The sequence below is a fragment of the Melitaea cinxia genome, chromosome 14 (genome assembly GCF_905220565.1).
Source record: "Melitaea cinxia chromosome 14, ilMelCinx1.1, whole genome shotgun sequence".
Classification (NCBI taxonomy): Eukaryota; Metazoa; Arthropoda; class Insecta; order Lepidoptera; family Nymphalidae; genus Melitaea; species Melitaea cinxia.
The window spans coordinates 10005154-10031671 of record NC_059407.1 but is presented as its reverse complement, the minus strand read 5'-3'; the positions used below and the strand labels follow the sequence as shown (position 1 = coordinate 10031671).

General features: G+C 38.6%; 1 protein-coding gene across 1 annotated transcript; it reads left to right on the top strand.

Annotated features, from left to right (window-relative positions):
* Positions 1 to 897: 897 nt before the first annotated feature.
* On the top strand, positions 898 to 26518 carry LOC123659542 (probable helicase senataxin). Its single transcript, XM_045594751.1, has 17 exons — positions 898 to 988; positions 1067 to 1296; positions 4321 to 5377; positions 5495 to 6362; positions 6460 to 6602; positions 6690 to 6824; positions 6911 to 7149; positions 7739 to 7847; positions 7949 to 8107; positions 17089 to 17225; positions 19451 to 19570; positions 20383 to 20498; positions 21766 to 21910; positions 22550 to 22789; positions 23657 to 23808; positions 24400 to 24583; positions 25981 to 26518. The coding sequence occupies exons 2-17, from the start codon at positions 1114 to 1116 to the stop codon at positions 26119 to 26121; spliced, it is 4128 nt and encodes a 1375-aa protein (XP_045450707.1). The 5' UTR covers positions 898 to 988; positions 1067 to 1113; the 3' UTR covers positions 26122 to 26518.

Here is a 26518-nt window from a genome sequence, read left to right as displayed (position 1 = left end):
TAGTGGAACGGGCTTTGCTTGGGGTTTTTCTTAAAGAAAGGATTAGAAATGAGACTATCCGAGAGAGAACGAGAGTAACCGACGTAGCCCACAGAATTAGCAAGTTGAAGTGGCAGTGGGCTGGTCATCTGCGTCTCAGGACCGATGGCCGTTGGAGTAGACGGGTCCTGGAGTGGAGATCGCGTCTTGGCAAACGCAGTGTGGGACGTCCTCTGGCCCGTTGGACTGATGATCTACGTAAGGTTGCTGGTGTAGGCTGGAGGATTTCGGAAAACCGGGATGTCTGGTGCGAACTTAGGGAGGCCTATGTCCAGCAGTGGACTGCAATAGGCTAAACTCTTAATAACAATCGCAATTTTTTATGTACCAGTGAACCGTTAAAAACCATTTTTCTAGACGTCATTCCGAATCTAATGATCTATCACAGATATTCTTAGGAGCTTTATTTCTATTTAACACATTTTAGAACTTGTTGACTAGACTATTTGTACAAAATATCATTCAAAGAAAAAAGGATTCCCCAACTTCGCCACAAAATAAGTAATTAAAAATTCCGTGCTACTTTCAATCGGTTTGAAATTGTAGTTGCGATAAAAATAATATAACATAGTTCAAATATTTACAAAATATTTTTATTATTTAAGAATTATTAAATTTTGCCGCCACCTAAAAAGTGCCGCTAAAAATGTTAACGGTATAAAAGGTTTCGGAAATAAGTATCGCTATTCACCTGTATTTTATAATGGTAATTGGTAACGCTACCAAGTCCTGTCTCATATCTATATTTGTCCATGTATTTTAATTAAAATTAAATTAATTATGATAAAGTGTAAATTTATCCCAAGAATAACTAAGTATAATTCAGAACGTCCCCGAAAAGTGACAGTCAAACTCTGACAGTTTATTTTGAAAACTTACAGATGTAATTTGTTTTATTGTGGACAAATGAAGTAGTTCTGTGGAAAAGGAAATCTCTTATAAATAAATGGTATGAAAACAATGTCTTTGTTGGTAACATAAGAAGTTATTAATTTTACTTTAAGTGAATATTTTTATTACATTTCAGTTTAATATGAAATTTTGAATAGTTGAGCTACACTCAGATTTACAATAATGGCTAAGTGGAAATTATGCCGGCAAATATTTGGGAATGAAGAGTTTGAATTTTCTGAAGGTGATGAAGTTCGAATTGGCAGAGGACTGGATAATACAATTACACTTTCAAGTATAGTAATATCGAGAAATCACTGCTTAATAAATGTTAAAAGTGAAGGAGTGTTTATCACAGATCTTAAGGTATTTAATGTACTACATTTTTTGGACTAAAATAATGTACATATTTAAATCCTGAACCATAAAATACTTTGGTAAAATGTACAATCGAGGAGTTTCGTTTAACAAATAAAAAAATAACCCTAACCTATCTAACTTAAGAAGTACAACGTTTAACGACAGTTTCGTTTAACAAAAAAAAAATAAATAAAAAAAAATAACCCTAACCTATCTAACTTAAGAAGTACAACGTTTAACGACAGTTTCGTTTAACAAAAAAAAAAAAAAATAAAAAAAAATAACCCTAACCTATCTAACTTAAGAAGTACATCGTTTAACGACAGTTTCGTTTAACCATAAATTACACTCTTCGATTGTACATAATATCCAATACTTTAATTATATTTGCATCCTTTCCTTGTATTTCGTTGAATAGTGTTTTTACTTATTACCTGACTGCAGTGTATGTTAAACAAGTTATAAACAGCTTTAATAAAAGTATACATAAGACATGAGTGTATAAATGCGTATGATTAACTGATTATATGTTTTATTTTATATTCATGTGATATTACCATTACAATACGCAAAATTTTATAAAAAATAATTTATTCATCTTACAATCTTATTACTAGCTGACCTGGCCAACCTTGTTTTGTATATATATTATGAAAATTTAGGGTTATGTGTATTTTTCAATGCGAAATCATAATAAAATAATAAACCCCCTAAAATAATAAAGTCACCCTTATAGCTTAGGGGCTTAAAAATAATTAACAGCCAGTACTCAGACCTATAAATATGCACAAACATTTTCATAAGAATTGGTCAAGCTGTTTCGGAAGAGTTTGGCTCCTAAAACAGTGTCACAAGAATTTGATATATTAGGAACAAAGGTCATTTTTACTTTTGAATGACTGCATCAAATTTGATAATTCTTTATTTTGTGTTTGTTATGGTTATGACAATACTAGTATTAAAAAAAATTAAATTCACAAACATGAAATTGCCAGTGCAGAAATCACTGGATTAAGTAGTTTGAAATAACCTTATCAATAATATTAATCTGCTTATATACAGAATGTTTGACTTCTAACCACATTCCTACAATTAGGGTATGTGGGTATGATAGATCACATTTAGTGTAACAAACAATTCTATTTTGAAATTTGACCCACAGAACCCCCATTTGAAGGAATATAGGTAGGAGTAGAACACCTGTATATGTGATTTAGTAACCCATTTATATAACTACATTTATATGATTAAAGGCCATTGCATATGTAATGTGTTTTTGTCGAGACAGAAGGAACATGAAGTTTTTGAAATATTGTTTCATAGAAAATGTAAATGAAAGACCATATGTCATGGATGCTCTTTTTTTGTTTGTATAAGTATAAAATCATATGAAATGCAATGTAAAGCATATTTTTGAGTAGTCTGTCGCAATACAACAACAACAAAAGTCTCATACTCAACAGCCTCTAATAGTATTCACACCTGGGTCATATATAAAGAAACGAGCAATACAAAAAACAAACCACAGACCACAACAAATATTTGTTTGAAAATTATGCCTTCTGTTAAATGATTTATGAGTTACAGCAAAATATTTTTAACATTTGCTACTTTTAAATTATGTAATTTTCTCACAGTTTAAAGAATTCACATTGTATAAATAAGGTTTTAATGTTTATCAATTGAAAACCAGTAGATTGTTTCCTGTTTTAATATAAAACAGATAAGACTGTAATAAGAGCTTAATAATTCTTCAAATTACCTATTTATTAATGACAGCCTGAAATTTTGACCAATTTCAGACTAGAAATCGTGTTTTAGCAAAAATCCAATTTATTTATAGCAAATATTGTATATATATTTCTAGGTGCTGCCCACAACTTTCCTAAAAGATTTCCTTAAATAGTTAATTAAAATATGACACTACCAAACCATCACATTGTATAACAAATTTATGGTTTGTATGCTAAATCCACCTGACTCATTACAAAACTTGCTCTCAAACTGGCTACATAGACAGTACATGCAATAAACCTCCGTCTACCATAAATAGCGTTTTTTCACAGTCCCTAAGGATCCCTCAATCCCCCTGAAGTACCTCATTTTTGCGAGGATGAAAGGCTTTTACAGTATGTGCTTGACATTTTACATTGCAATTGGTCTAGCCTTGACTTGAAAGTTGAACAAACAAACTCATTTTTCGTACTTAAGAAAAGACAAATTAATGAATTAAGAGTACAAAAACAAAGGCTTAACATAAAATATGACAGACTTCAATACAAACTTTCAACCCTTATTTTTCTCCCTACATAAGACCTACTAATGGTAACATTTTTAAAAGTTCTTCTTTAGTGGGTGTGGGTCTAACTTCAATACCCTCTGCAATTTGCATCAGACAATAATTCAGTGTTTCAGGATGTTTTTTATAAATACAGATGACATTACTACTAATCTCGAGATATTGACTTGAATTTCATGTCACAGTTCCTATGTGGTCTAGGACAGACGACAGACTTATTAATATTATTTGGTGAAAATTTACTCCATTTATAGACCAGTCTTCCAATGTGAAAAATATGCCACATTTCTAGTTAAACCATCAAGACCACAACTGTGAACATCGTATGCAGCAGTTTTATCATGAATCATCATCAATACAATTTTATATTGAGTAAAAATTAAAAAATTCTAGAAAACTATTCGCTAGCTCTCTTTTATACATATATGTATGTGTACGGGTCAATGCACATTGAGCAATATGATTGTCTTGCAAACTAATAACCTCCTTAATTTAGCTTATTTATTACGAAATTGTTATTTGACTAATGCAGATTTCTAATGACATTGTTATTTGTTTGCTACGAATGACGTCTCGCCTATATATACTCAAAATAATCTTAATAAACTTAGTGTTAGATCGACTTTCATTGGGTTTGATTTCCCTCATAACTGTCCCTCATATGTCATCTCTCACTCAACTGTAGACTGTACCATACAATATGTATTCACTAAATTTTTTATGCTTTCCAGAGTTCAAATGGAATATATGTCGGATTAAAAAAAATACCACCAAATATACCATATCAATTATCAGAAACTGATCTGATAGGCTTTGGATGGACAAATGGTGTTTCTTTAGTAGAAATTAAGAATTCTGAGAAATATGTGTTTAAGTTAGTGAAGTGTGCAGGATCAATTATTAGCAGAATACAATTTCAAAGTAATAGTGATGATGAAATAGAAGCCAAAATTTCAAAATACAATTCAAAAAAACTAATACCTTTAAATAATATGTTAGAGTCTCCATCTAAAGATACTAAGTTATCATTAAAACGCAAAATTAATGATGAGCTCAACAATATTAATGTGAAAAACGAACCAACAGACAATGATGTTATCAATATTGTATCTGATAGTGATAATGAAACAAAATGTACTGAAAAAAAAATTAAAGTAATTCCTAAAATTGATGATGTAATTGAGGAGAATATAAAATATGAAAATGAAGACTTTGAGTATGAAGCATTTAATGTCAAACAAGAGTATTTAGGATATGATGATGAGCCAATTCAAATTGATAGTGATAGTGATAGTGAATCAGAACAGTGGTTCTTAAGACTATCACAGAATTCTCCTGGAAAACCTTTCACTAAAATTGATCAAAAAAGTTTAAATTCAGATATATCTAAATTTAAAGACATAAAATCTAATGATGACGAAGTAGACTTTATTGATGACATAATTACAATACCTTCTGAACCTCCAAAACTACCTATTAGTGAACTAAAACTACCAGAAACTGAAGGCGTCACTGAAACAACTGACCCAGAAATCTTTCCTGACAATGAAATAAATGTACCAGAAAAAGATTTACATTTGACAATATTATCAGAAGCAAAAGAAAAAGAATCTGAGAAAAATCCATTATATGAAGTATGTAATGAAAATAATATACCAGAAATAGAAAAAGTTATTATGCCCTCTTGTCCGGTGCAACAGAATTCTAATATACTAATAAAAAAGGCACAAATGATAGAACCTCTAGTTCAATTAAACAAAAGGAAATCTAACTACTCACTAACAGAAAGTAAGTCTGAATGTTTTGTTACTCTAATTTATTTGTTTTCTGTTATCTGATGATAATATTATTAAATATTAGTAATTAATTATTTCAACGATCAGTTCATATATTCTTACTTAACAGGTAAATCAAAACGCAGCAATAAAAAGACAAAGTCGAAACACTCATCGTCGTCTGTAAAGAAAGCGATAACAAGCTCCCAAAAAGAAGAGCGAAAAAGGAAACTTAAAGAAATTGCGGACAAGGAAAAAAAAGCTGATGATGATAGTATAAAATCAACAAACAATACTAACAAGAGTGTGAATAATGTTAGATTTACTAATTCTAATCGTGGTGCATTTTTAACTGATGCTGTAAATATTGTGGCAACAGTAAAACCTATGAAAAGAAGAAATAGTCAAGAAAAAGATAAAAATAAAGTACTTTCAAAAGATTCTGTAGCAACAAAAGAGCATTCTAATTCAAATAAGTCACTGGATAAAAGTAAAAATCATGAGAAATCTAAATCAGTGACAAATATTCCAGTTAGCTTAACAAAAACGAAAACAATAGATAAAGATACTGTGACTGAGACTACAAGTAAAATTTCCAACAATAATGAGTCTCGAAAAAGCAAAGACTCAGACCACAGAAACTTAAAACCTCAAAAAGAGAATAAGGACTTGCTGGCACAAAAGCCAATTTTGATGGTAGAACCTCTACCTAAAACAAAGCCTAAAAAGCGGGTTCGTTTTTCTGATGCTGCGCCTATCGTACATGTTTTCGAAATAGAACCTGGTAAAGAACTGAAAAAGACAAATTCAGTAAAAACGAGATTGTTGGATGTACAACAACAGCCTATATACTCTTTAGAAAAGATAACTCTGAAAAGAATCCTGGACTGGAAACCTCATTGGTTAAATGTACAGGTTGGCACAGAACATATTTTAGGTCATAATCAACCCCCGATGACGATATTCCATTCTTTTAACAGCCACAGCCAATACACACAGTATGTACATTATATGAAGTGAATTATATTTTTACATTTATATTAAAAAAAAATCTAATGCCACTGTCCCTTTATGTCAATTGTTGTATTTTTTCAGACTTGTTGGAGATTTACTTCTTATTGAAATTTGGGAATGTATAACACAGTCATATAAAAAAATACAAAATCTGCAAAATAAATTACAATTAAAATTTGAGTCTTTGAGATACTTTGAATTACTACTTCACCTGAATGTAAACAGTATGTTTCAGTTTATAAATATATATATCATAAAATTACTAATATATGTACATTTACAAATCATTTTACCATTTGTATATGTTCCAGTTTCGTTAGCGACATCAGAAAAAAATAAACTACCTAGAGTAGGTGAAATAATGATGCTTGAGTTTGGTCCCGCAAATAACAGGCACTGCAGATTTTTTTTCGTACATAACGTACGATGTCTTCCAACACCACAAAGTAAAACACCATTAACGTATAATTAGTTTTCTAAACAAATTTACATGTGTATTTGTTGCATTACATATAAATTTTACCATTTTCAGACAGTAAAAATTTACTCTTTACTGTGGCTCTCCATGCTTCACATGATAATATACCCTTGCCTTTAAATCCTGGTGATATAATGACAGGGCGTACTTTGGCATATATAAATAAAGAGTTATTGCTATTTGAAGCTATGGAATACTTGGCCGGGTCACCACTCTGTCAAGCTATTTTAAAACCTGAGCCATGTCATTATCAAGCAAATAGTTGTGATAAAACAATCAATATCAACACACAGGTACATTTTTAAGATTAGTAGTACATATTTATTCTCAATGATCCTCTGGTGTAGTGGTGCGGTGTAGTCGCCTAAAACATCGACGGTTTGCAGGTCCGATTCCTGCTCGGAATGTATAATTGTATTTGTAGAAATATATCTTTCCGGTTTGGATGTCTGACCTTGTGGGTCTCCCCACCTTTCCTCGGAAAGCACCTTGCCTCAGAAAGCATGTTAAGCAGTTGGCCCTAGTTATTATCATAAATACCTAATAACGATCTTTACTCATAGTAGAAAACATTTCCGCCAAGCTGTAGTGGAGCAGCGTGGTGGATTCAATCCTTCTACATGATGAAAGAGGCCTATGCCCAGCAGTAAAATGTTACAGGCTGAATGCGATGCGATATTTATTCTAGGGTCAGATTGAGGGCTGACAAGGCTGATGCTCATGCTCTCGCTGCCCACGATCCTTCACAACTAAAAAGACCTGCCAGTTCAGCCTAAACGCCAGTGCTGTGACGGCTGCGCTAACGAGCCGTCGTAAATGTATGTCTGTGTCTAAACTACATTCTTCATATAGATATTCTTTTATTTTTATTTTTGTTTCCAGTGGACAGCGACATTAAACTCTAGTCAGAAATTAGCAGTTACACATTCTGTATCGGCGGCACTTGGAAATAGGTCCAGCATACAAATGGTACAAGGACCTCCTGGAACAGGTTTGTTATGTTCCCTTAACTAATCTACTGAATAAATGATTGATTGATTGATTACGATTGTGACATCCTACAGCTACCTCTAATTTTTTCATCAATTACAGGGAAGTCAAGTGTCATATGTGCAATTGTCATGAGTTATTTATACGTCGCCACAAATAAAAAGCAAGACCGCGGAAAAATATTAATTTGCGCAACGAGTAATGCTGCAGTGGATGAATTAGTAATCAGATTACTGAACATCAGACAAAGTCTACCTAAAGGTAATTTGACCTACAGACATTCAATCGCTCGAGTAATTCTCTATATAGAATCTCGGGCTCTCTTACTATTACTACTTTAATTTACTACACTAATATATTTTGTTTGTAAATTTAAATCATTGTTTACACACTGTATACGTAGTTATGTTGGACCAAAGCATGAGAACAATAGAAGTAAATGCTTAATCAGCGGAATAGGAATAACAAATGATTTCTCACGTTGTCTCGTGCTTTGGGATCATATGTCTTGAGAAAGTATTATTAGAAAAATCGGGGATTAGTCCAGAGCATGTAATTCTGTTCGGACGTGTCCACTGTAATTTTAATTAATTTTTAATTAAATAGTTTTAGTTTAATTAATGTAATATTTTTTTAAAAAGCCCTTTCGCGCTCCCGTAAACTTGTCTGGCGCAGCCGGTAGGATTGTTTCAAAATAATTACAGCCTTCGTTCTTAATTCGTCTTCAAAATCAGCGAATAATTGGGCTTTCGAAGGTCTGTAAGAAACAATCCCGAACCAAATAAATAAGACAGTGATCGAGGAGTCCAGGAGCTGGCGATGCTGGTGACCGGTTGGTGAGTAGAACTTTTCACCTTCCTTCTGTCTCTTGTTATTTTGGGATAAGACTTCTCCTATTATAACGTTTTCTGGTTTTCTTATGTATTTTTGTTAGTTATTAATTTAAATATTAAAAATTGTACTTTTGATAAAATGAATTTGAAGAAATTGTTTAATATATTATTAATTTAATATTTCAATTCAAAATCATTGAAATATTATTAACATAATTTGTGTGTAAAATTAATAATTTTAGTTATAAAACTTTTCATTAACAATAAAAAAAAAAATGGAACAAATAACTCTGATTCCAAACGAAATATTAAAATTGATTCCTCTTTTTGGTGGCGATAAACGTCAATTAAACTTATTTATAAGAAAATGTGAATATGTAATTAATAAATTTCAAGGCAGTGAGGAGCAAAATCTCTATATTATGCATAGTATCACGAGTCGCTTAGTCGATGACGCTGCCGCGCTTATCAGTGAGCGTGAGGATATTGTTTCATGGAGTGAATTTAAAGATTTATTAATACAACATTTTGGAGATCCGCGAAGCGAAGAATGTATCGCAATAGAATTAGAAAATTTAAAAATAAAATCGGGAGAAAGTTACCTTGATTTTTGTAATAGAATCCAATCAGTGCGTTCTGTTTTATTATCCAAGGTTAATCAAATATTAAACGAGGATATTAGGCAAAGTAAAATAGTTATTTACAATAATACATCCCTTAACGTTTTTCTTTATAATTTACCCGAAAATATGGTTAGAATAGTTAGATTAAAATCACCGACATCATTAGAATCTGCGTTAAGTATTGTTTTAGAAGAATTAAACTTTTACGAACAGTATAATCAACGTAACAAATTTTCAAATTTATTAAATTCAAAATTAAATTTTGCTACTAAACCTAATATACTTATGCCATTTAATTCATACAATCAACAACATCAATATAAATTTGGAATACCTCAAGGAAATCAAAAGGCACATATGCCTATGCTTACAGGCTTTAGTCCAAATTTTTCTCAATTTAAAGATGAAATTTCGAAAGGACCACAAATACCAATACCAAGAGTTAATCCTCAGTACGGACATCGTCCTGTACAACAATTAGGTATCGTCCTTCATTTAATAATAATCATTATAAACCCCCGACACAATTTGGTTATAAGCATAATTTGAGACCAGACGGACAAGCACAAAATGACGTTTCAATGAGAACGGTAACTAATAATAAACCGAGTTTCCCGATTAATAAAACATATATTCATGATTATAACTACAACATGTATGACGTAACATACAATATAGAACAGACGAGCTGACTGACGAAGGAAATTCTAGTGACCTTGATAATGATGAACAGGAAGAAAATTTTTCCATATGTTTTTTTTTTTTTTTTATACAATGATAGGCTTGCGTTTGACCACTATTTCGCCTGATGATAAGTGAAAATGCGGTCTAAGATGGAGCACGCTTACCTAGAAGTAACCTATTCACTCGCGACTTAAAGATCCCCAGGTTATAATTTTCTGGAAACACAGACGCTGGTAGAGAGTTCCATTCTTTGGCTGTACGGATCAAGAATGTACTAGCGAATCGCTTAGTGCGTATAAGGGGAATGTCAACCATATAAGGGTGGCGTAACGCAGAGCGTCTGGTTGTACGATGATGGAAGGGGGTAGGGGGAATCAGGTTATGGAGTTCCTGCGCACACTCTCCGAAGTGTATCCGATAAAATACCGACAGGCCGGCGACCCTCCGTCGATGATGCAAGCTTTGCAGCTTTGCAGCGACCAGTGCATCATCACCGATGAGCCTCCTGGCTCGTCTCTCGATCGACTCGAGAAGCTCCAGCTGGTACTTGGCTGAGCCATCCCAAAGATGAGAGCAGTACTCCATGCATGATCGAACTTGCGCTTGATATAAATTTAGAAGCTGTTCCGGAGTGAAGTACTGTCTCACCTTCGAGAGGACGCCCAGTTTTCTGGCAGCTGTTTGAGCCTTTGTCTCTATGTAAGAGCCGAAATTGAGGGTGGATGACAAAGTAACGCCAAGAAGCTCTAGGCGGCCGGTTATGGGCACGGGTACACCTCGGAAAGAGGGAGTCAGATGGAAAGGACTCCGCTTTGCCGAAAAAAGACACGCCTGGGTCTTAGAGGCGTTGAACTTGACCAGGTTTGCGTCACCCCAATCGGAGACAGCTTTAAGGGACAAGTTCAGACGCTGAATCATAGCTTCCCTCAGCGATTGGATCTCAGACCCACTCGCTCGTGCGTTGGACACGTAACGCTCGAAAACGGTGCTGTCATCTGCATACCCAAAGATTCCGGGTTTGAGCAGGTCGTTGATGTGCAGCAAGAATAGCGTTGCCGAGAGTACAGACCCCTGAGGAACCCCGGCATTGATGGCCAAACGATCGGAATCGCAACCGTCTATAACTACGCGGATCGATCGATCCCTCAGGAAGTCAGATATCCAAACACAGAGAGAAGCGGGTAGGCCGTATGAAGGAAGTTTGCTAATAAGGCCGTCATGCCAGACCCTGTCAAATGCTTTCGAAATATCGAGCGAGACCGCAATGGCTTCCCCGTGTTTCTCGATAGCCTCACTCCAAATATGAGTGGCATACGCCAGAAGATCACCCGTGGACCGACTACGGCGAAAACCAAACTGTCGGTCGCTAAGGAGATCGTTCCTCTCAAGGTGTGCCAGGAGTCGGTTATTCAGTATACGTTCCATACTCTTACAGAGTATGGACGTTATGGAAATAGGTCTGTAATTGACAGGGTCAGCTCGACTGCCCTTTTTGGGCACAGGCTGCACGTTAGCTTGCTTCCAGGCTTTCGGCACTTGTCCTGTCGCTAGAGAGAGACGAAACAGACGTGTCAGGATTGGAGACAACTCAGGCGCACAAGTTTTGAGTACTATGGCAGGTATTCCGTCAGGACCACTAGCTTTATTTACGTCCAGATTGCGCAAGGTTTTAAGGACCTCTTTTTGACGGATTCGGACTTCAGACATAGACGTCTCGCATCGAATCGAAGAAGTTGGAGGTGTGGCGCTGCCTAAGTCAAGACGCGAGGATTCCGCAAAGAGATTTGCAAACAAGTTTGCCTTCTCCTCAGCGGTGTGGGCTAGTGATCCATCGGGTTTTATCAGTGGAGGTAGTGAGGGGCGACAGAAGTTCGATTCGACCGATTTGGCCAGGGACCAAAAGGCTTTACAACCAGGTGGGTATGACGCAAGTCTAGTCCCAATTCTGCCAATGTGGTCAAATCGAGCCTTCCGCAGAGCCTTCTTGCAGGACTTAGCGGCTCTGTTATAGGCTTTCTTCCTCTGACCCACGTCTGTTGTCTTGCGGTTACGAGCGTCGACCCAGGCCAAGTAAGCTGTGTTCTTTTCTGCTTCAGCACGAGAACAGTCAGAATTAAACCAGGGTCGAGCTGCCACGGATGCCGATGCGTCAGTGAATGGTATGTAATACTCCATTCCCTGACGCAGAACATCAGCCACAGCATTCGCACAAGATGAGGGATCATCGGAGGAAAAGCAAATCTGTCGCCATGGGTACGATGCAAAGAAAGAACGCATCTCATCCCAGTTTGCTGACTTGTATCGCCATATTCTACGGGTGCCTTTGGAACAGGGTAAGGGCGGTGAATGGACGGATATGGACTTCACCAGACAGTGGTCGGAGCTGCCTAAAGGCGATGAGACCGAAACCGAATAGCGGTCAGGATCTGTTGTCAGGAAAAAGTCCAAACAGTTGGCAGTATGCGAGTCAACATCGGGTACCCTAGTTGCTTCCCGGACCAGCTGGGTGAGATTGAGTGCTAAAGCGAGATTGCGAATCTCTCTACCAGCGTGGTCAGTGTGCTGGTATGGGAATAGCCACTCTTGGTGGTGGGCGTTAAAGTCCCCCAGCATTACCAATTGAGCAGTAGGATACCGGTGCTGAGCCGCATCAGCCGCCTCACTAAGGTGTTGAATAAGCCTGGTTGTCTCCAGATCTCCGCTGTGCGAACGGTAAACACAGACATAAAGAATTTTCTCCGCTCCTGTGTCCACCAAAACCCATAAGTTAGAGAAGCTAGGATCTTCAAGATTACGAAGACGCCGGCAGCATATGTCGTCACGGGCATATAAGCAAACACCCGCGTGTGGTTTAAAATTATGCTCCAGGGTATAACCCGGGTAACACAAGTATGCTGTGTCAGACGGGCTGCCGATCTGCGTCTCCGAGAGGAACAGTAGGGCCGGTTTCTCAGTCTCAAGATGGTGGTGGACTGCAACGAGATTGGAGTGCAAACCTCGAATGTTAGAGAGGTGCACTGAGAGTGAGAGGGAGTGCAACCGCTGTGCTGTCTTGTTTTTACTGTTACTCCTATTCATAATGGCGAGTGAAGGAAGGTGAGAAGAAGGCAGTGAAACGAGGCTCCACACTACTAACCCTCAGACTTTCACCGAATCACTGCGATGGAAAAGGGGATTGGACTGGAGACTGCGGGGACGCCCGAGCCCCCCCGGAGATGTCCACCGGGCCCTCTCATCCGGTCGCCAACCGGCACGATGGCGCATCCCGGGATTTTTCGACAGTTGGCGGGGCAGCCTTTCGTGTGTGGCTGGCACATTAATTGGGCCCCCAACTACCTGCGGTCGGCCAGCGGTGCACCGTGCCTCGGATCCCGCTACCCTCCAGAACCAATCACCACAACGCAGCGGTACCAGTGCCAGTCAGACTGGCCAATTCGCGCGGAGCAACTTTTTCGACCCAAATTCCCAATCGGCTACACCGATCAACGTACCGAAACACGAAACCGCTTGACGGTACGACTTTGTTCAGTGGGTGGTCGCGAGCCGTCGGCCAGAGCCTACCACCAGTATGTCACCTGATTAGCACCACCCAGGGACCACGTGTAGGGTTTCACAACGGGGTATACACCTACGGACGAGGGTGACTCAGTCCCCAAACGAGGGTGACTCAGTCCCCAAATATAATTATAATAATATGTATAAAATTAAATGCAATAGAGTCAGATGATAATACTTCTTTGTCAGTAAATGTTGATGATAGAGAATCTCAACTCCAAGAACACTTACGTGACGTGACAGAGACCGACACAATGTTAGAATTATCCCCAAAATGTAATACAGACGATTCTAGAACTTTAACTGTAACTGACTCGGAGGCGACAATATCAGCAAGTCCTAGAGATTTATCTGAAATCGAACCTCCAGATCATTCTGATTCTAGCACTAGTATTGAGACAGTCTACTCAAATGTAGAACGTGATTCTTCTAGTATTCCAATTTCACATGAAGCTATCAATACTAAGCCTAATCAGATATTAATATTTTCGTGGCTTAAAAACGAAATTCAGGTTAAAGATTTAACAAGGTCAAAACAGAAAATCCTTGAAGTTTTCTTACCCTTAAATAATTTACAATTAATAAAACAATTCCTTAAAGAGTATATCCGCCCCAAAATTAAATATTGTATATATTTTGAACACCAGCAACATAGGAAAGATTTCGCAAATATAATAATTTCCTTATTTAAGAAAGGCACTATTAATATAAAAGAATGTATCAAACGTATAATTAATCGTAATTTAGTGCCTGTAAAGATTAGAAAGCGGAGAACTAAGGTTCCATTAAAAAATATAAAACGACCTCCACAGGTGATGCTTAATCGCCCTGGCGATGAAGGAGACCCAATCCCTTCAACTTCAAAAGATTGAAGGTAACCCAGGCCGGTTACCTGTCAAACAAGGTCAGGCCTATAAACAAGAAAATAAGTGGTTAATTATAAAAGTATTAGATTTAAGTTCTATATTTGTCGATTTAGAGTTTAATATAAATAAGTATAGTGATTTTAATAGAGTAATTAATACAGATAAACCTTATATGTATGAATTTAGTAATATGAAAATGCAAGTAGAATATTTAAAAGATATAACTATAGAAAAGGCAAAACAGATAGCACCAACAAAAAGATTTCGAAGAGGTTTGCTTAATCCCGTAGGTTCTATTATAAAATCGATAACTGGTAACTTAGATCACGAAGACGCGCTTTACTATGATAATCTTATTAACAAATTATATAACAAACTAAATTTAATCGATAATAAAATTACCCTGGTTTCCAAAATGTTAGATTATTCTATTAATAGTACAGAAATTTTATATAACAATTCTTTAATTATTAATGAACGTTTAAAACGCGTAGAAAGTATGTTGAAAGACATGATGACAAAAGAAGATAACTCAATATATTCCACTTATGTTTTGAGTATATATAGTACGTTTATTAATAATTTCCGTTCAATATATATAACACTCAGTGAAATTGAGACAGCCTTAGCCTTTAGTAAAATTTCTGTGCTACATCAATCAATAATTAATTCAACTGAACTGTTTTACATATTTTCATCTATAGAAAAATATCATAGTTTATTGTATCCTGTAACATAAAGTAATATAATTAAAATAGAGCGAACATTGTCTGTTAAGGCGTATGTAAAAGGAAACCAGATAACATTTATAATAGAAGTTCCCCTTACAGATAATAATACGTATAACTATTATAAAATTTATTCATTGCCTTTTTTTGATCAAATTAAAAACAAAACTTTCATTATTATTCCCGAATATCCCTTCCTTATGGTGAAAGGTTCGAAGTACTTGCCGGTCGCGTCTCCGTGTCAACATGTGTTCGGCGATAATCAGTACATATGCACTGAACATAATTTTATCCCTTACTCAACGATAACGTGTATGGAACAATTGATGCAGTTTCACAATGACTTAACTCAATGTCAGAGACGAGTAGTTCATATCGAAAAAGTTAAAGCACAACGTCTTTCTTCTGCCCGTTGGATAATATATTCACGAAATAAGGAAGTAATATCTTACAAATGTGGAAACGATATAACAAAAACATCTATGATGGGAACTTATCTCGTTCAAATAGATCCTGGCTGCGAGATTCTACTTAATGATCTTCATTTATATTATCTTCAACACATTGGAAAATTTTGAATACAAGGTGACACCTATTATTAATTTACCTCAGCCAAAGAAGGAAATCCCTATTCCTGTCGATCCGATTGATATTAAGGGAATTAATTTGGATGACATAAAGTATCTATCTGCGGCCTTAAAAATGAAAAGATCAAGTGAAAGTGAAAGTGAAATTAAATCAATAATAAAAGTTAACAGTGTCAGTGTAGGAACTCTAATTTTATATTTTATATTAATTACTATTTGTTTCATTTTAATTATAAAAAGTGTTAAGAATAAAATTTTAAGTAAGGGTCGAAACCTTCAGAAGTCAAATTCTTCCGACGGTTTCGAACTTAAGGGGGGAAGAGTTATGTTGGACCAAAGCATGAGAACAATAGAAGTAAATGCTTAATCAGCGGAATAGGAATAACAAATGATTTCTCACGTTGTCTCGTGCTTTGGGATCATATGTCTTGAGAAAGTATTATTAGAAAAATCGGGGATTAATCCAGAGCATGTAATTCTGTTCGGACGTGTCCACTGTAATTTTAATTAATTTTTAATTAAATAGTTTTAGTTTAATTAATGTAATATTTTTTTAAAAAGCCCTTTCGCGCTCCCGTAAACTTGTCTACGTACTAATTATGGTAATGTAAATAAATAAAAAATATTCAAAACTAGTTGAAAACTAAGATGAAACGGTAAATGAGGCGGGTGACGCCTGTACCGGACGAAGTTAGCGGTATCATAGTTAAAAAACGTTGCACATATTCGTGACGTTTCATCTGTAAAAAATTTACCCCCATGCACCTAAAGATGTTTCACTTCAAAAACGTTGCACATCAAAACGTTGCACACTTTCGTGACGTTTCATCCGTAACAAATTACCCTCATGCGCCTAAAGAAGTTTCACTTCAATAAAGACCTCCGAGGGAGGGTCGGGAATAGAGTCAACTGCGGCTTTCATTGCTCTGATGTTGCAGGCGTTTATAGAATTCGGTATCCGCTTACCATCAGGCGGATCGTACTCTGCTTGTCAGCTTTATCTTCTATTCATTTTATTTTATTTCATTTATTTTCTTAACAGGTGTGTATCTACTGTGTACCTACTCCGATACGCAAATGGAACTTATTCCTTAAGAACGATTACCGTGATATTTAAAAATTACAAATGTTTTTTTTTTTAAACGAAAAAATATATAATATATTAAAACAATAAAACTCTAAAATCAAAACATAATTTGGCGCTGCGGTACAGTATGTTCTCATATTTCTTGCTACAGCTACAATCACCGTAAAGCATTACTCTCAGCGTCGTTTCACCGTATTATTTTCATACTGCGGACTTATATTGTTTCGTAAGTCCTAAAAAAGTAATAAATTATCTAATAAAGGCGTGTGTGTGCAACAGAGCAGCGGTTCCGCATGGTGCGCGTGGGGCGCGCGGAGGCGATGAACCCGCGCGCGCGCGACGTGAGCTCGCAGCAGCTGGCGCAGCGCGACGCGGCGCGCGCGCGCTCCGACGCGCCGCCCGGCCGCGACGAGGAGGTACTTCCACCTAGACGATAGAGCGGCTGGTTCCGCAGGTGTGCGTGGAGCGCGACGTGAGCTCGCAGCAGCTGGCGCAGCGCGACGCGGCGCGCGCGCGCTCCGACGCGCCGCCCGGCCGCGACGAGGAGGTACTTCCACCTAGACGATAGAGCGGCTGGTTCCGCAGGTGTGCGTGGAGCGCGACGTGAGCTCGCAGCAGCTGGCGCAGCGCGACGCGGCGCGCGCGCGCTCCGACGCGCCGCCCGGCCGCGACGAGGAGGTACTTCCACCTAGACGATAGAGCGGCTGGTTCCGCAGGTGTGCGTGGAGCGCGACGTGAGCTCGCAGCAGCTGGCGCAGCGCGACGCGGCGCGCGCGCGCTCCGACGCGCCGCCCGGCCGCGACGAGGAGGTACTTCCACCTAGACGATAGAGCGGCTGGTTCCGCAGGTGTGCGTGGAGCGCGACGTGAGCTCGCAGCAGCTGGCGCAGCGCGACGCGGCGCGCGCGCGCTCCGACGCGCCGCCCGGCCGCGACGAGGAGGTACCTCCACCTACACGACAGAGCGGCTGGTTCCGCAGGCGTGCGTGGAGCGCGACGTGAGCTCGCAGCAGTTGGCACACACACAGACCACTCCCGTGACCGCTTACTATTTGCTTCAAACAGCGCTTATCCTCGCTTTGTTTGTTTCTTTGTTCAAACGCCACCTTCACTTGATCATTTTACCATCATGTCTCCCTATCAATAGCTCGTCATTCCGAAGGAAACGTTGAGGTGTTGCTTTCCTTTCGCAGTAATTCCCGACCTCATTTTATCCCAAAATTCCTAAGCAGATTCGATGTGAGTTTACCGATTTTGACTCTCAACCTTTGCCAGGAAGTTTCTTTGCCATAACCGCTCAGCGTTCACCACTTAAACAATTCGCTCCCTTGCCGATATTACATCTTCTGGTCAGCAGTTTCAATTCGAATTGAGTTGAGTGGGAGCCGCTCTCACACATGGAAAGATGAATATTCTTTACGAAGAAAGTGTCCACGATAGTCAAATCAGACACAATACAGGTCCTGAGAATATTTTCTCCCTCTATTTTTGCGACGACCATAGCCTTCCATTCTCATACGTTTCAGCTGACTTACTTACGTGACCCTTTAAATCCTGGCACACCTATCCTGTCCACAGCAAATATCATCACGATATCATCAGCAAATATGATCACGAGATAAGGCCAAATCTAGGAACAAAAGCGAACCATCTGCCAAAAACCTTGAAGTATATAAATAATTACGTAACATCTGCAACAGAATGATGAAGCAACAGATCTCAGTCAAGCGCAAGTTTGGAAATTCCTTCGGTCACTGAGTGTAGGCATGGCCACAGAAACTTGTCAAAGTTCTGTGGATCTTAATGCTTTAAATTCTCTTTTTACCACACCACTACTTTAGATTCTAACATTAAATCTACTTCTACTCTTTCATACTTGGACCCGGTAGGTGGCTTTCGTTATGTAAGCAATCAAATTTGGTAGCTGTTTTCCGGGCAGGACAACGTCTGCTGGGACCGTTAGTATATATATTACATTTATGTGTATATGCTTATATAAGTAGTGGTGTGTATAATACTATATGTGTAGTATGTATATAGTATATGAATTTTATTTCATTGGGTTTTTATTTTCAAGAATCTGTATATTATCAAAATTACGGCACTTACGCGCGTAAGCGCAACGGACACGAAACTGACCTATGGCTATTACGCTAGTGATCGTGGGTTTTGTCCCCGCACATGGCATACATGTGCACAATGTGTATTGGTCATACACATGTTTGCCGTGTTCTGGGCGTTTGTGCTTATATACCGTGTGTTTTGGGACCCCCGAAAAAGGAATACATCTTAGTAGTTGCCGTCGAGTGTGAGGCTTTTATTTATTTTTATTCATTTAATAAAGAAAATAGTTATAGTAAGTTATTACTTGATATACTTCATCTAAACACTATTTAACTTTTTAAAAACTTTATGTCACTGAATTTGTTATCTCTTTAAACCTGTATTATATACGTGTCGGTCACCAACCCGCCTGCCCAGCGTGGTGACTATGGGTAACACACAAGTTCACGCCATTTTTGCCGCAAACTTGTGGAGGCCTATGTCCAACAGTGGACTGCAATAGGCTGTAGTGAGTGATACGTTTCATTAAACTAATAACAAAATTTACATAAAGTGAACAAAACCTATTTAAATCCACAGATCGCACATTTGCAAGCCAGGATTAACATGTACAAGGCACAAATTGAAGATGCAAAGGACCCTGCTCAAAAGGCCTTCTACCTAGGAAAAGTGGAAAATCTTAATAAAAGGATATCCCTGGTACGTAATCTATATTATCCAATGTAAATAATTAAAATTGTCAAAGTATTAAGTAAAGTTCTATTTTAATTCGACCAATTTGGTAGAAGTAGCTTCGATTTTGAGACAATTTCCATGTATATATATATATATATATATATATATATATATTATATAGAGGAGAGGTGATAGAGGTAAAAAATCTTGAAATTCGTTGGACGATATTTATGGATGGTTCATAATAAGAAATAAATAATAGTAGAATCGATCCCCGATCTCAACCCTGGGTGAAGCTCAAGTTTCCCAAGCGATTGACAACTATCAAGGGTATATACTCACAAACATACTCGTACGTGTACGATACGTCACGACATTCGTGTTACGATTGTGAAATGAAATGGAAACATTTATTTCGTCATAACGTGATTATAGACACTTAAAAAAAATTTACTTCAAAAATATAATCATAGAGTCATGGTAGCAAAAGCAACTAATAATTTCAAAACAACTACATTTTAACATTAGATACATTACAAACTCAGGTAATGTATCCTGTTTTATACAATATATCCTGTTCAAAATTTGGAACAGCCCACCTGGGATAGTGCTTCAACCTTACATAAGATCACAGGTAAATAACACTGCTCTCGAGTAGTGTCGCGTTCCGGTGATAAGGTGGCCAGAGCTCCTGGGAGGGTTAGGGGTAGGGTAGGCAACGATCCTGCAATGCTTCTGGTGTTGCAGGCATCTTATAGGCTACAGTAATCACTCACCATCTAGCGGGTCGCTTGTTAACCACCCCAGTACTAAAAATAAGTTGTGTACGTGTGTAGCTGCGTGGCGGCGAGCTGAGCGCCGAGCGGCTGGTGGCGGCCGAGCGCCGCATCGTGGACTGCGCCGACATCGTCGTCACCACGCTCGCCAGCGCGCACAACTACAAGATGAAGGGGTACCCATTACTGTCTGCAAAATCAAAATCAAAAATAGCTTTATTCAAATAGGCTCTAAGAGCACTTTCGAATCGTCATTTGACAAATTAAAACTTTAAAAATAAATTATTATTTTTGTAAAAGTGAAGCTACCACCGATACGGAATGTAGATTCTGCAGAGAAGAATCGGCAAGAAACTCCGCAGTTACTCTTTTGAAAATAATATATAAACTGTGTTTTAGTACAAAATTAGAAACATGTTGCTACTTTTATGTTTAAAAATTTGGGACACGAATAATCGCAAACCTGCAGTGGAGCAGTGCTTTTAAACTCGAACACGTCGTACTTATACGCTGCTGCTTCAGCCTGTAATATCCCACTACTGGGCATAGGCCTCTTCCCAGTGTAGGAGAAGGATTAGAGCTTAATCCACCACGCTGCTCCAATGCGGGTTGGCGGATATATTCCCTACTATGAGTAACGATCACTATCAGGTGTATATGATAACAACCGGGACCGACGGCTTGACGTGCTCTCCGAGGCACGGTGGGGAGACCCACAAGGACTGCATAAACACCCAGACCACGGTAAACACCTGTGTAGACTATACAAATGTTTGTCATGTGCGGGGATCGAACCCGCAACGCCAGCGCAACATGTACAATCCATGGCTGTGACCGTTGCGCCAACGCGGCGTACTTATACACTACATATTTTTAATAGATATACGAGATCCTTAAGTATATATATATTCATATCAATCTTTTTGTGATTATAATGAAACAACTTTTTAGAGGATAGTCATCCCGTGACCTTGGTTGCTCTAAAGTATCCGAAACGTCGAACATATAAAAAACCTAATAAACCGCAAAAAAATCCGAAAAAGTCGTTTCATTATAATGAGTGAAAAATAATGAGTGAGAATAATGAGTGAAATTCGCGTAAACATTAGAAAACAATCTTTTTGTGTATTTTTATTTTGTAGTTTTGAAATAAAATAAATAAATGTTCTAAATAACAGCTTAAATTATTTTATTTCTAAATAACCTTATTTTATTTAAATAAAATTACGTTAAGAGTCGCCGAATAGTTACGTCTTTCAAAACTTGGATGGCTCACTAGAAGGGAACCTCGAGTCGCACATATGTAAAAACACAAAATTATTAATAAAATTAGGCTTTTCACCTGGGTCGTTCATACATCTTCACCAATCCATGTTATGGATTGGTGAAGATGTATGAACCACCCAATAAAGAAATAATTTTTTGACTATCGTTTGATTGCAGGCTCAAAGGTCGAATAGCACTGTGCATAGTGGATGAAGCAGGACAGGCAATCGAGCCCGAGACTCTCATTCCGCTCACACTTGACGTCACGCACCTCACACTCATCGGGGACCCGCAGCAACTGCCCGGCTTTATCTGTTCTCAGGTAGAAGCAAATACTAATTTAGTCACTCAATTAAGTTGAAAAGCTTTCAAAAAAATCTCAGGATCTACTGGTCGTTTGCGGTATGCGTATTGGATTATACATCAATAATGTAAACGAAACTCTCCAGAAGAAAAAATGTTGATACGAATGAACGCATCCGCCAACCCGCAGTGGAGTGAATCCCCATCTCCTACTTGGAGAAAGACGTCGAGCAGTGTGATGCTACAGACTGAATCAATGGAACATCCTATGTTCCGTAATTTTAACTGGTTATTTTTCGAGACAGTAAATCTTTAACAAAAAGTCATTGGTACGGTGAACGACCGTACATTTGCGCCAACTCGGCATTTTATATTATAATTAAATTTATTAATTTTTTGTATGTTAAGCAATAAGTTCAGTTCACATATACTACTCACTACTCAGTAGCAATTTGATCATTTTTTAACTATCATTTATTTTATCAGTAAACATTTTTATATATCATTTATTGTATCATTTAAAGTTGTGTGGAAAACCGTACAACTTTATGGTCCTTCGAGCCGGATCTGAACCAGCGACCTATATACTATATAGTAGTTTTCGAAGAGTTACGAAGCATTAGGATCTGATAATAGACTTATAACGTTACGGCCACAGCGCGCGAAGGAGTTGGGCCTGGGCGAGAGCCTGTTCGCGCGGCTGGCGGGCGCGCTGGGCGCGGGCGGCGGGCCCGTGGTGCTGCTGGACCGCCAGTACCGCATGCACCCCGCCATCGCCGCCTACCCCAACCGAGCCTTCTACGGCGGCCGCGTGGCCAGTGTGGCGCCGCCCCCCGTCGGCCTCGGCCTGCCGCCCTACACGCTGCTCGCTGTCTCCGGCGGACGGGGACAAGGTACGGCGAGCGCATTCCTCTAACGTACGATTACGGCGGTCATCCGACCTCGATATCGTATCTCTCCAAATGCTGTCAAATTGTATTTCAAAAGTGTCAAAAAATTGATCGCTAGCTCCGCTTCTGACGAACAATTCATGTACCATTCTAACACGTGTGAACTAAATTTACACAAAGCTAAAAGTTTTAATTCATTATTGTCCTCATTTTTTGTAGTTTTTATTGAATTTAATTTTTCTATTTTTGACTCATCGACACACGAGCGGCGTGAGCATTCTCGGTACCTATCTTTCACTAACTTTTGTTATACCCAGCTTGTCATGTAGGATTCGCAAAATGGTAGTATCTGATACTCCAACTAATGCAGATAACTGTTTTTTCTTCAAACGGGTATCGTCCGTATCGTGTTGTCCTCAACTTGCCTTTCTGAGCAGGGGTCGTCTTCAATCGATTCCCGACCATGTTTAATAAGACCATGCCACTTGTAAATTATTGATTTTACTAGAGCACCGTTTTTTATAAACGTTTTCCATTTCATTCAAAATGGTCGGAGCGTTTTTTCCTTGCTTGGTAAGGTAATTTATCACAGAACGGTGTTAATTTTCTCCATGGTTTCAGTTCTCTTCCGGATTGTAGGGCTGAAACTCAATTTATAAACTAATGATGAGTCACCGATTACTATGACACCAAACGAACGCCCTGTCCCCACTCCATCCCCTCCATTCCACGAACTTTTGGACCTTCCCTCGTATATATAAAATACTGGTGCTTTTATAATAACGCGTGTCCACTAATACGATCGAACCTGAAAATTCCTGACAAGAAAATCTACGTAGGTTATAAAATACCGCGTGACGCTGCCCACAGAGCAGTCGGGCGCGAACTGCACGGAGGCGTGGGGCGTGGCGCGGCTGGCGGCGGCGCTGGCGGGCTCGGTGCGCGCGCGCGGCCTGTCGCTGGCCGTCATCACGCCCTACAGCGCGCACCGCGACCTGCTGCGCGCCTGCCTGCGCGACCTCGACCCGTGAGCGCGCGAGCGTGCACACGTGCCGCTATCTTTTTTTTACGTTGCCGACCCTGCCCAGAAGCTCTGGCCACCTTACCACAGGAAAACGACACTGCTTGAGAGCAGTATTATTTAGTTGTGATCTTCTTTGAGGTTGAGCTACTTCCGTGGGCGTATTTACCCTTGACCCAAAAGGACAATAGCCCGGCGGCAATCTGCGAAAGCCGACGCACGTACTAGAGATGTGAAAAAATAATCAAGTTTTAAATGAATCGATATTTTTTGTGTTATAATCGATTCTTAGTAATAAAGTCAAACAAAGTTACCTTAAAAAGTATGTGCCGGTAAACTTTATAGCCTCGGAGCGCCTAATATTAAAATAGACCACTGCGTACATACCCTTAGTGCAGCTGTCTGGTAGTATACGATCAATTTATACTTTGTTCTTGGATTGGTTTCATAAAGAAATTGAGTAAAAACAAATGTTAAAACGTAATATATGAGTAATTTAATCTTATACGAAAGCACAAATTTAGACGACTTGAAAACGAAAAAGCGAACGAATAGTGTACTATAATGATAGTACGTTAATAAATTGTGTTCACGCAGGTCCGCGATCCCGGTGGAGGTGAACACGGTAGACAGCTTCCAGGGGCAAGAGCGCGACGTGGTGGTGGTGTCGCTGGCACGCAGCCGCGGCGTGGGCTTCCTCACGGACGCCGGCCGCATGAACGTCATGCTGACGCGCGCCAGGCACACGCTGCTCGTGTGCCTCGACCCGGCCGCCGTGCAGGTGCGCACTCGCTCTCTCTCTCTCTCTCTCTCTCTCTCACACTCTCTCACACACAACCTTTCTCTCGACGTCCCTCGCCATGAGTTTCCCAGCCGACTGTGACACCTTAAACTACTTGGGGGGTGCTGTGCCCTTTTTATGCCACTGCATAGAGTCTTGTTTCGACTCAGGTTCATAATGATGAACCCAAGTTTCGTCTCCAGTAACGATTCGACTCAATACACCATCCTTGTCTTCATTGCAGAGGTCCAAAAATGCACGTGAACACTCTACGCGTTGTTTTTTTTTGCGGCGGCGTGAGGATTCTCGGTACTCATCTTGCGCTGACCTTAGTCATGCCAAGATGATCGTGGAGGATTTTAAAAATGGTTGTATCGGATACACCAACCATTTCTGCGAGTTGTTTCTTCTTTAGTCGAGCATCGTTGAGTACAAGTTTTTCGACTTTTTGGATAAGTTCTGGCGTGATCACCTCGATGCTCCAGCCCGGCCTCGGGTCGTCTTCTAGGGATTCCCTTCCTTTTCTAAACCAACTGTGCCACTTGTCCACCATGGTTTTTCCTGGACAAGAGTCACCGTAAACCGATGACATCTCATCAATTATGGTCGCACTTGATTTTCCTTACTTGGTAAGGAACTTTATAACGGCACGATATTCGATTTTTTCCATATTTCACTTTTCACTCCTGATTATGTTGATTGGTTGGCGATAGCTCAAAGACTAATAGTCTAATAACAGTGAAATCTCGTATTTATACTAATTATGAGTCACTAAACAAGTTACGATCCTAATGAGCCTAATCACCATCCAACCCTCTCATTCCGCGAACTTAAAAACGCACCCTCGTAGAAGAAGGATCAGAGCTTAATCCACCACGATGCTCCAATGCACCAACGTGTATAAAGTATGTACTTATTAGGAATCTTTAGATCTAATCTAAGCTGTAGCTGTAGGTAGGTGTAAGAAATAATTCATTCTTGTACTTTACCTATCCATTCATGTAAAGTATAGCTACAGGGACGTATTCAAAACTTATAATAAATTGTTTATAGTAAATATATTTTTAAACGAATGTTGTTTCCGTTCATTCTTACGTAGATCGGTTCCTGTATGACATTTTAACCTACTTGTGCTTGGCAAGTTTTCCCTGGCATCATCTGCTGATAGCCAAGTAATAAGCTGATTCAAGCAATTGTGACTTTTTTAATAACAGCCCAAGTTCTCCTAACATCTTTGCCAGCTTTCCGCAATTCCTTAATCATCTCTTTGTGTCATTTTACTAAACTTAAATATTACTCTATTGTCTTTGATCGGAAGTACGCCATATTTGTTTACTAAATAAGACTGTTCCAAAAAAATCGAATATATCTAATTCAATGAAATTTCGTGATTTCAGAACAATTTCCAATGGCAGACGCTAATTGACGACGCACGGGAAAGAGGGGTTTACAAAACACTGCCACTTAACATCTGTCGACATCCATCGGTGCGGTCAATAACTAATGAAGACGTTCTGCAATATGTGAAAAATACGTAAGCTGTGAATTACGATCAGTGATATGACTATACCAAAATTTATAAATTTTAATACTAAGACAATTTTGATTAAGCCAAGTTCATTCACAAAGGTATTTTAAATGGACTAAATAAAATGTATAATATTCGTTGTTTAAGGAAATTCGGTGTTGATTGAATGAGTTCCACTGTTTCGCAATTTTTTGATCTGGTTTTTAATTTCAATTGTTATTTTTTTACATGTAGATTATGATGAACAATTGAGTAAGAAATGGCCAGCTACCAGAGTAAAGTTTGCAAATAATAAAATTATCACAATTAAAATTCAATTTATATATGCGAAAGTAACTTATAAGATAAAAATAATGTCTTCAATGATGTATTTTTGTAACAAAATGAACAAGAATTTATGCATAGCT

Bases quoted from the DNA above. Each gene is read 5' to 3' on its own strand.
- LOC123659542 (XM_045594751.1), top strand. From the start codon at position 1,114: ATGGCTAAGTGGAAATTATGCCGGCAAATATTTGGGAATGAAGAGTTT. The intron at 6,603-6,689 runs GTATGTTTCAGT...TATATGTTCCAG, and splicing joins ACTTCACCTGAATGTAAACA to TTTCGTTAGCGACATCAGAA. The intron at 23,809-24,399 runs GTGAGCGCGCGA...GTGTTCACGCAG, and splicing joins TGCCTGCGCGACCTCGACCC to GTCCGCGATCCCGGTGGAGG.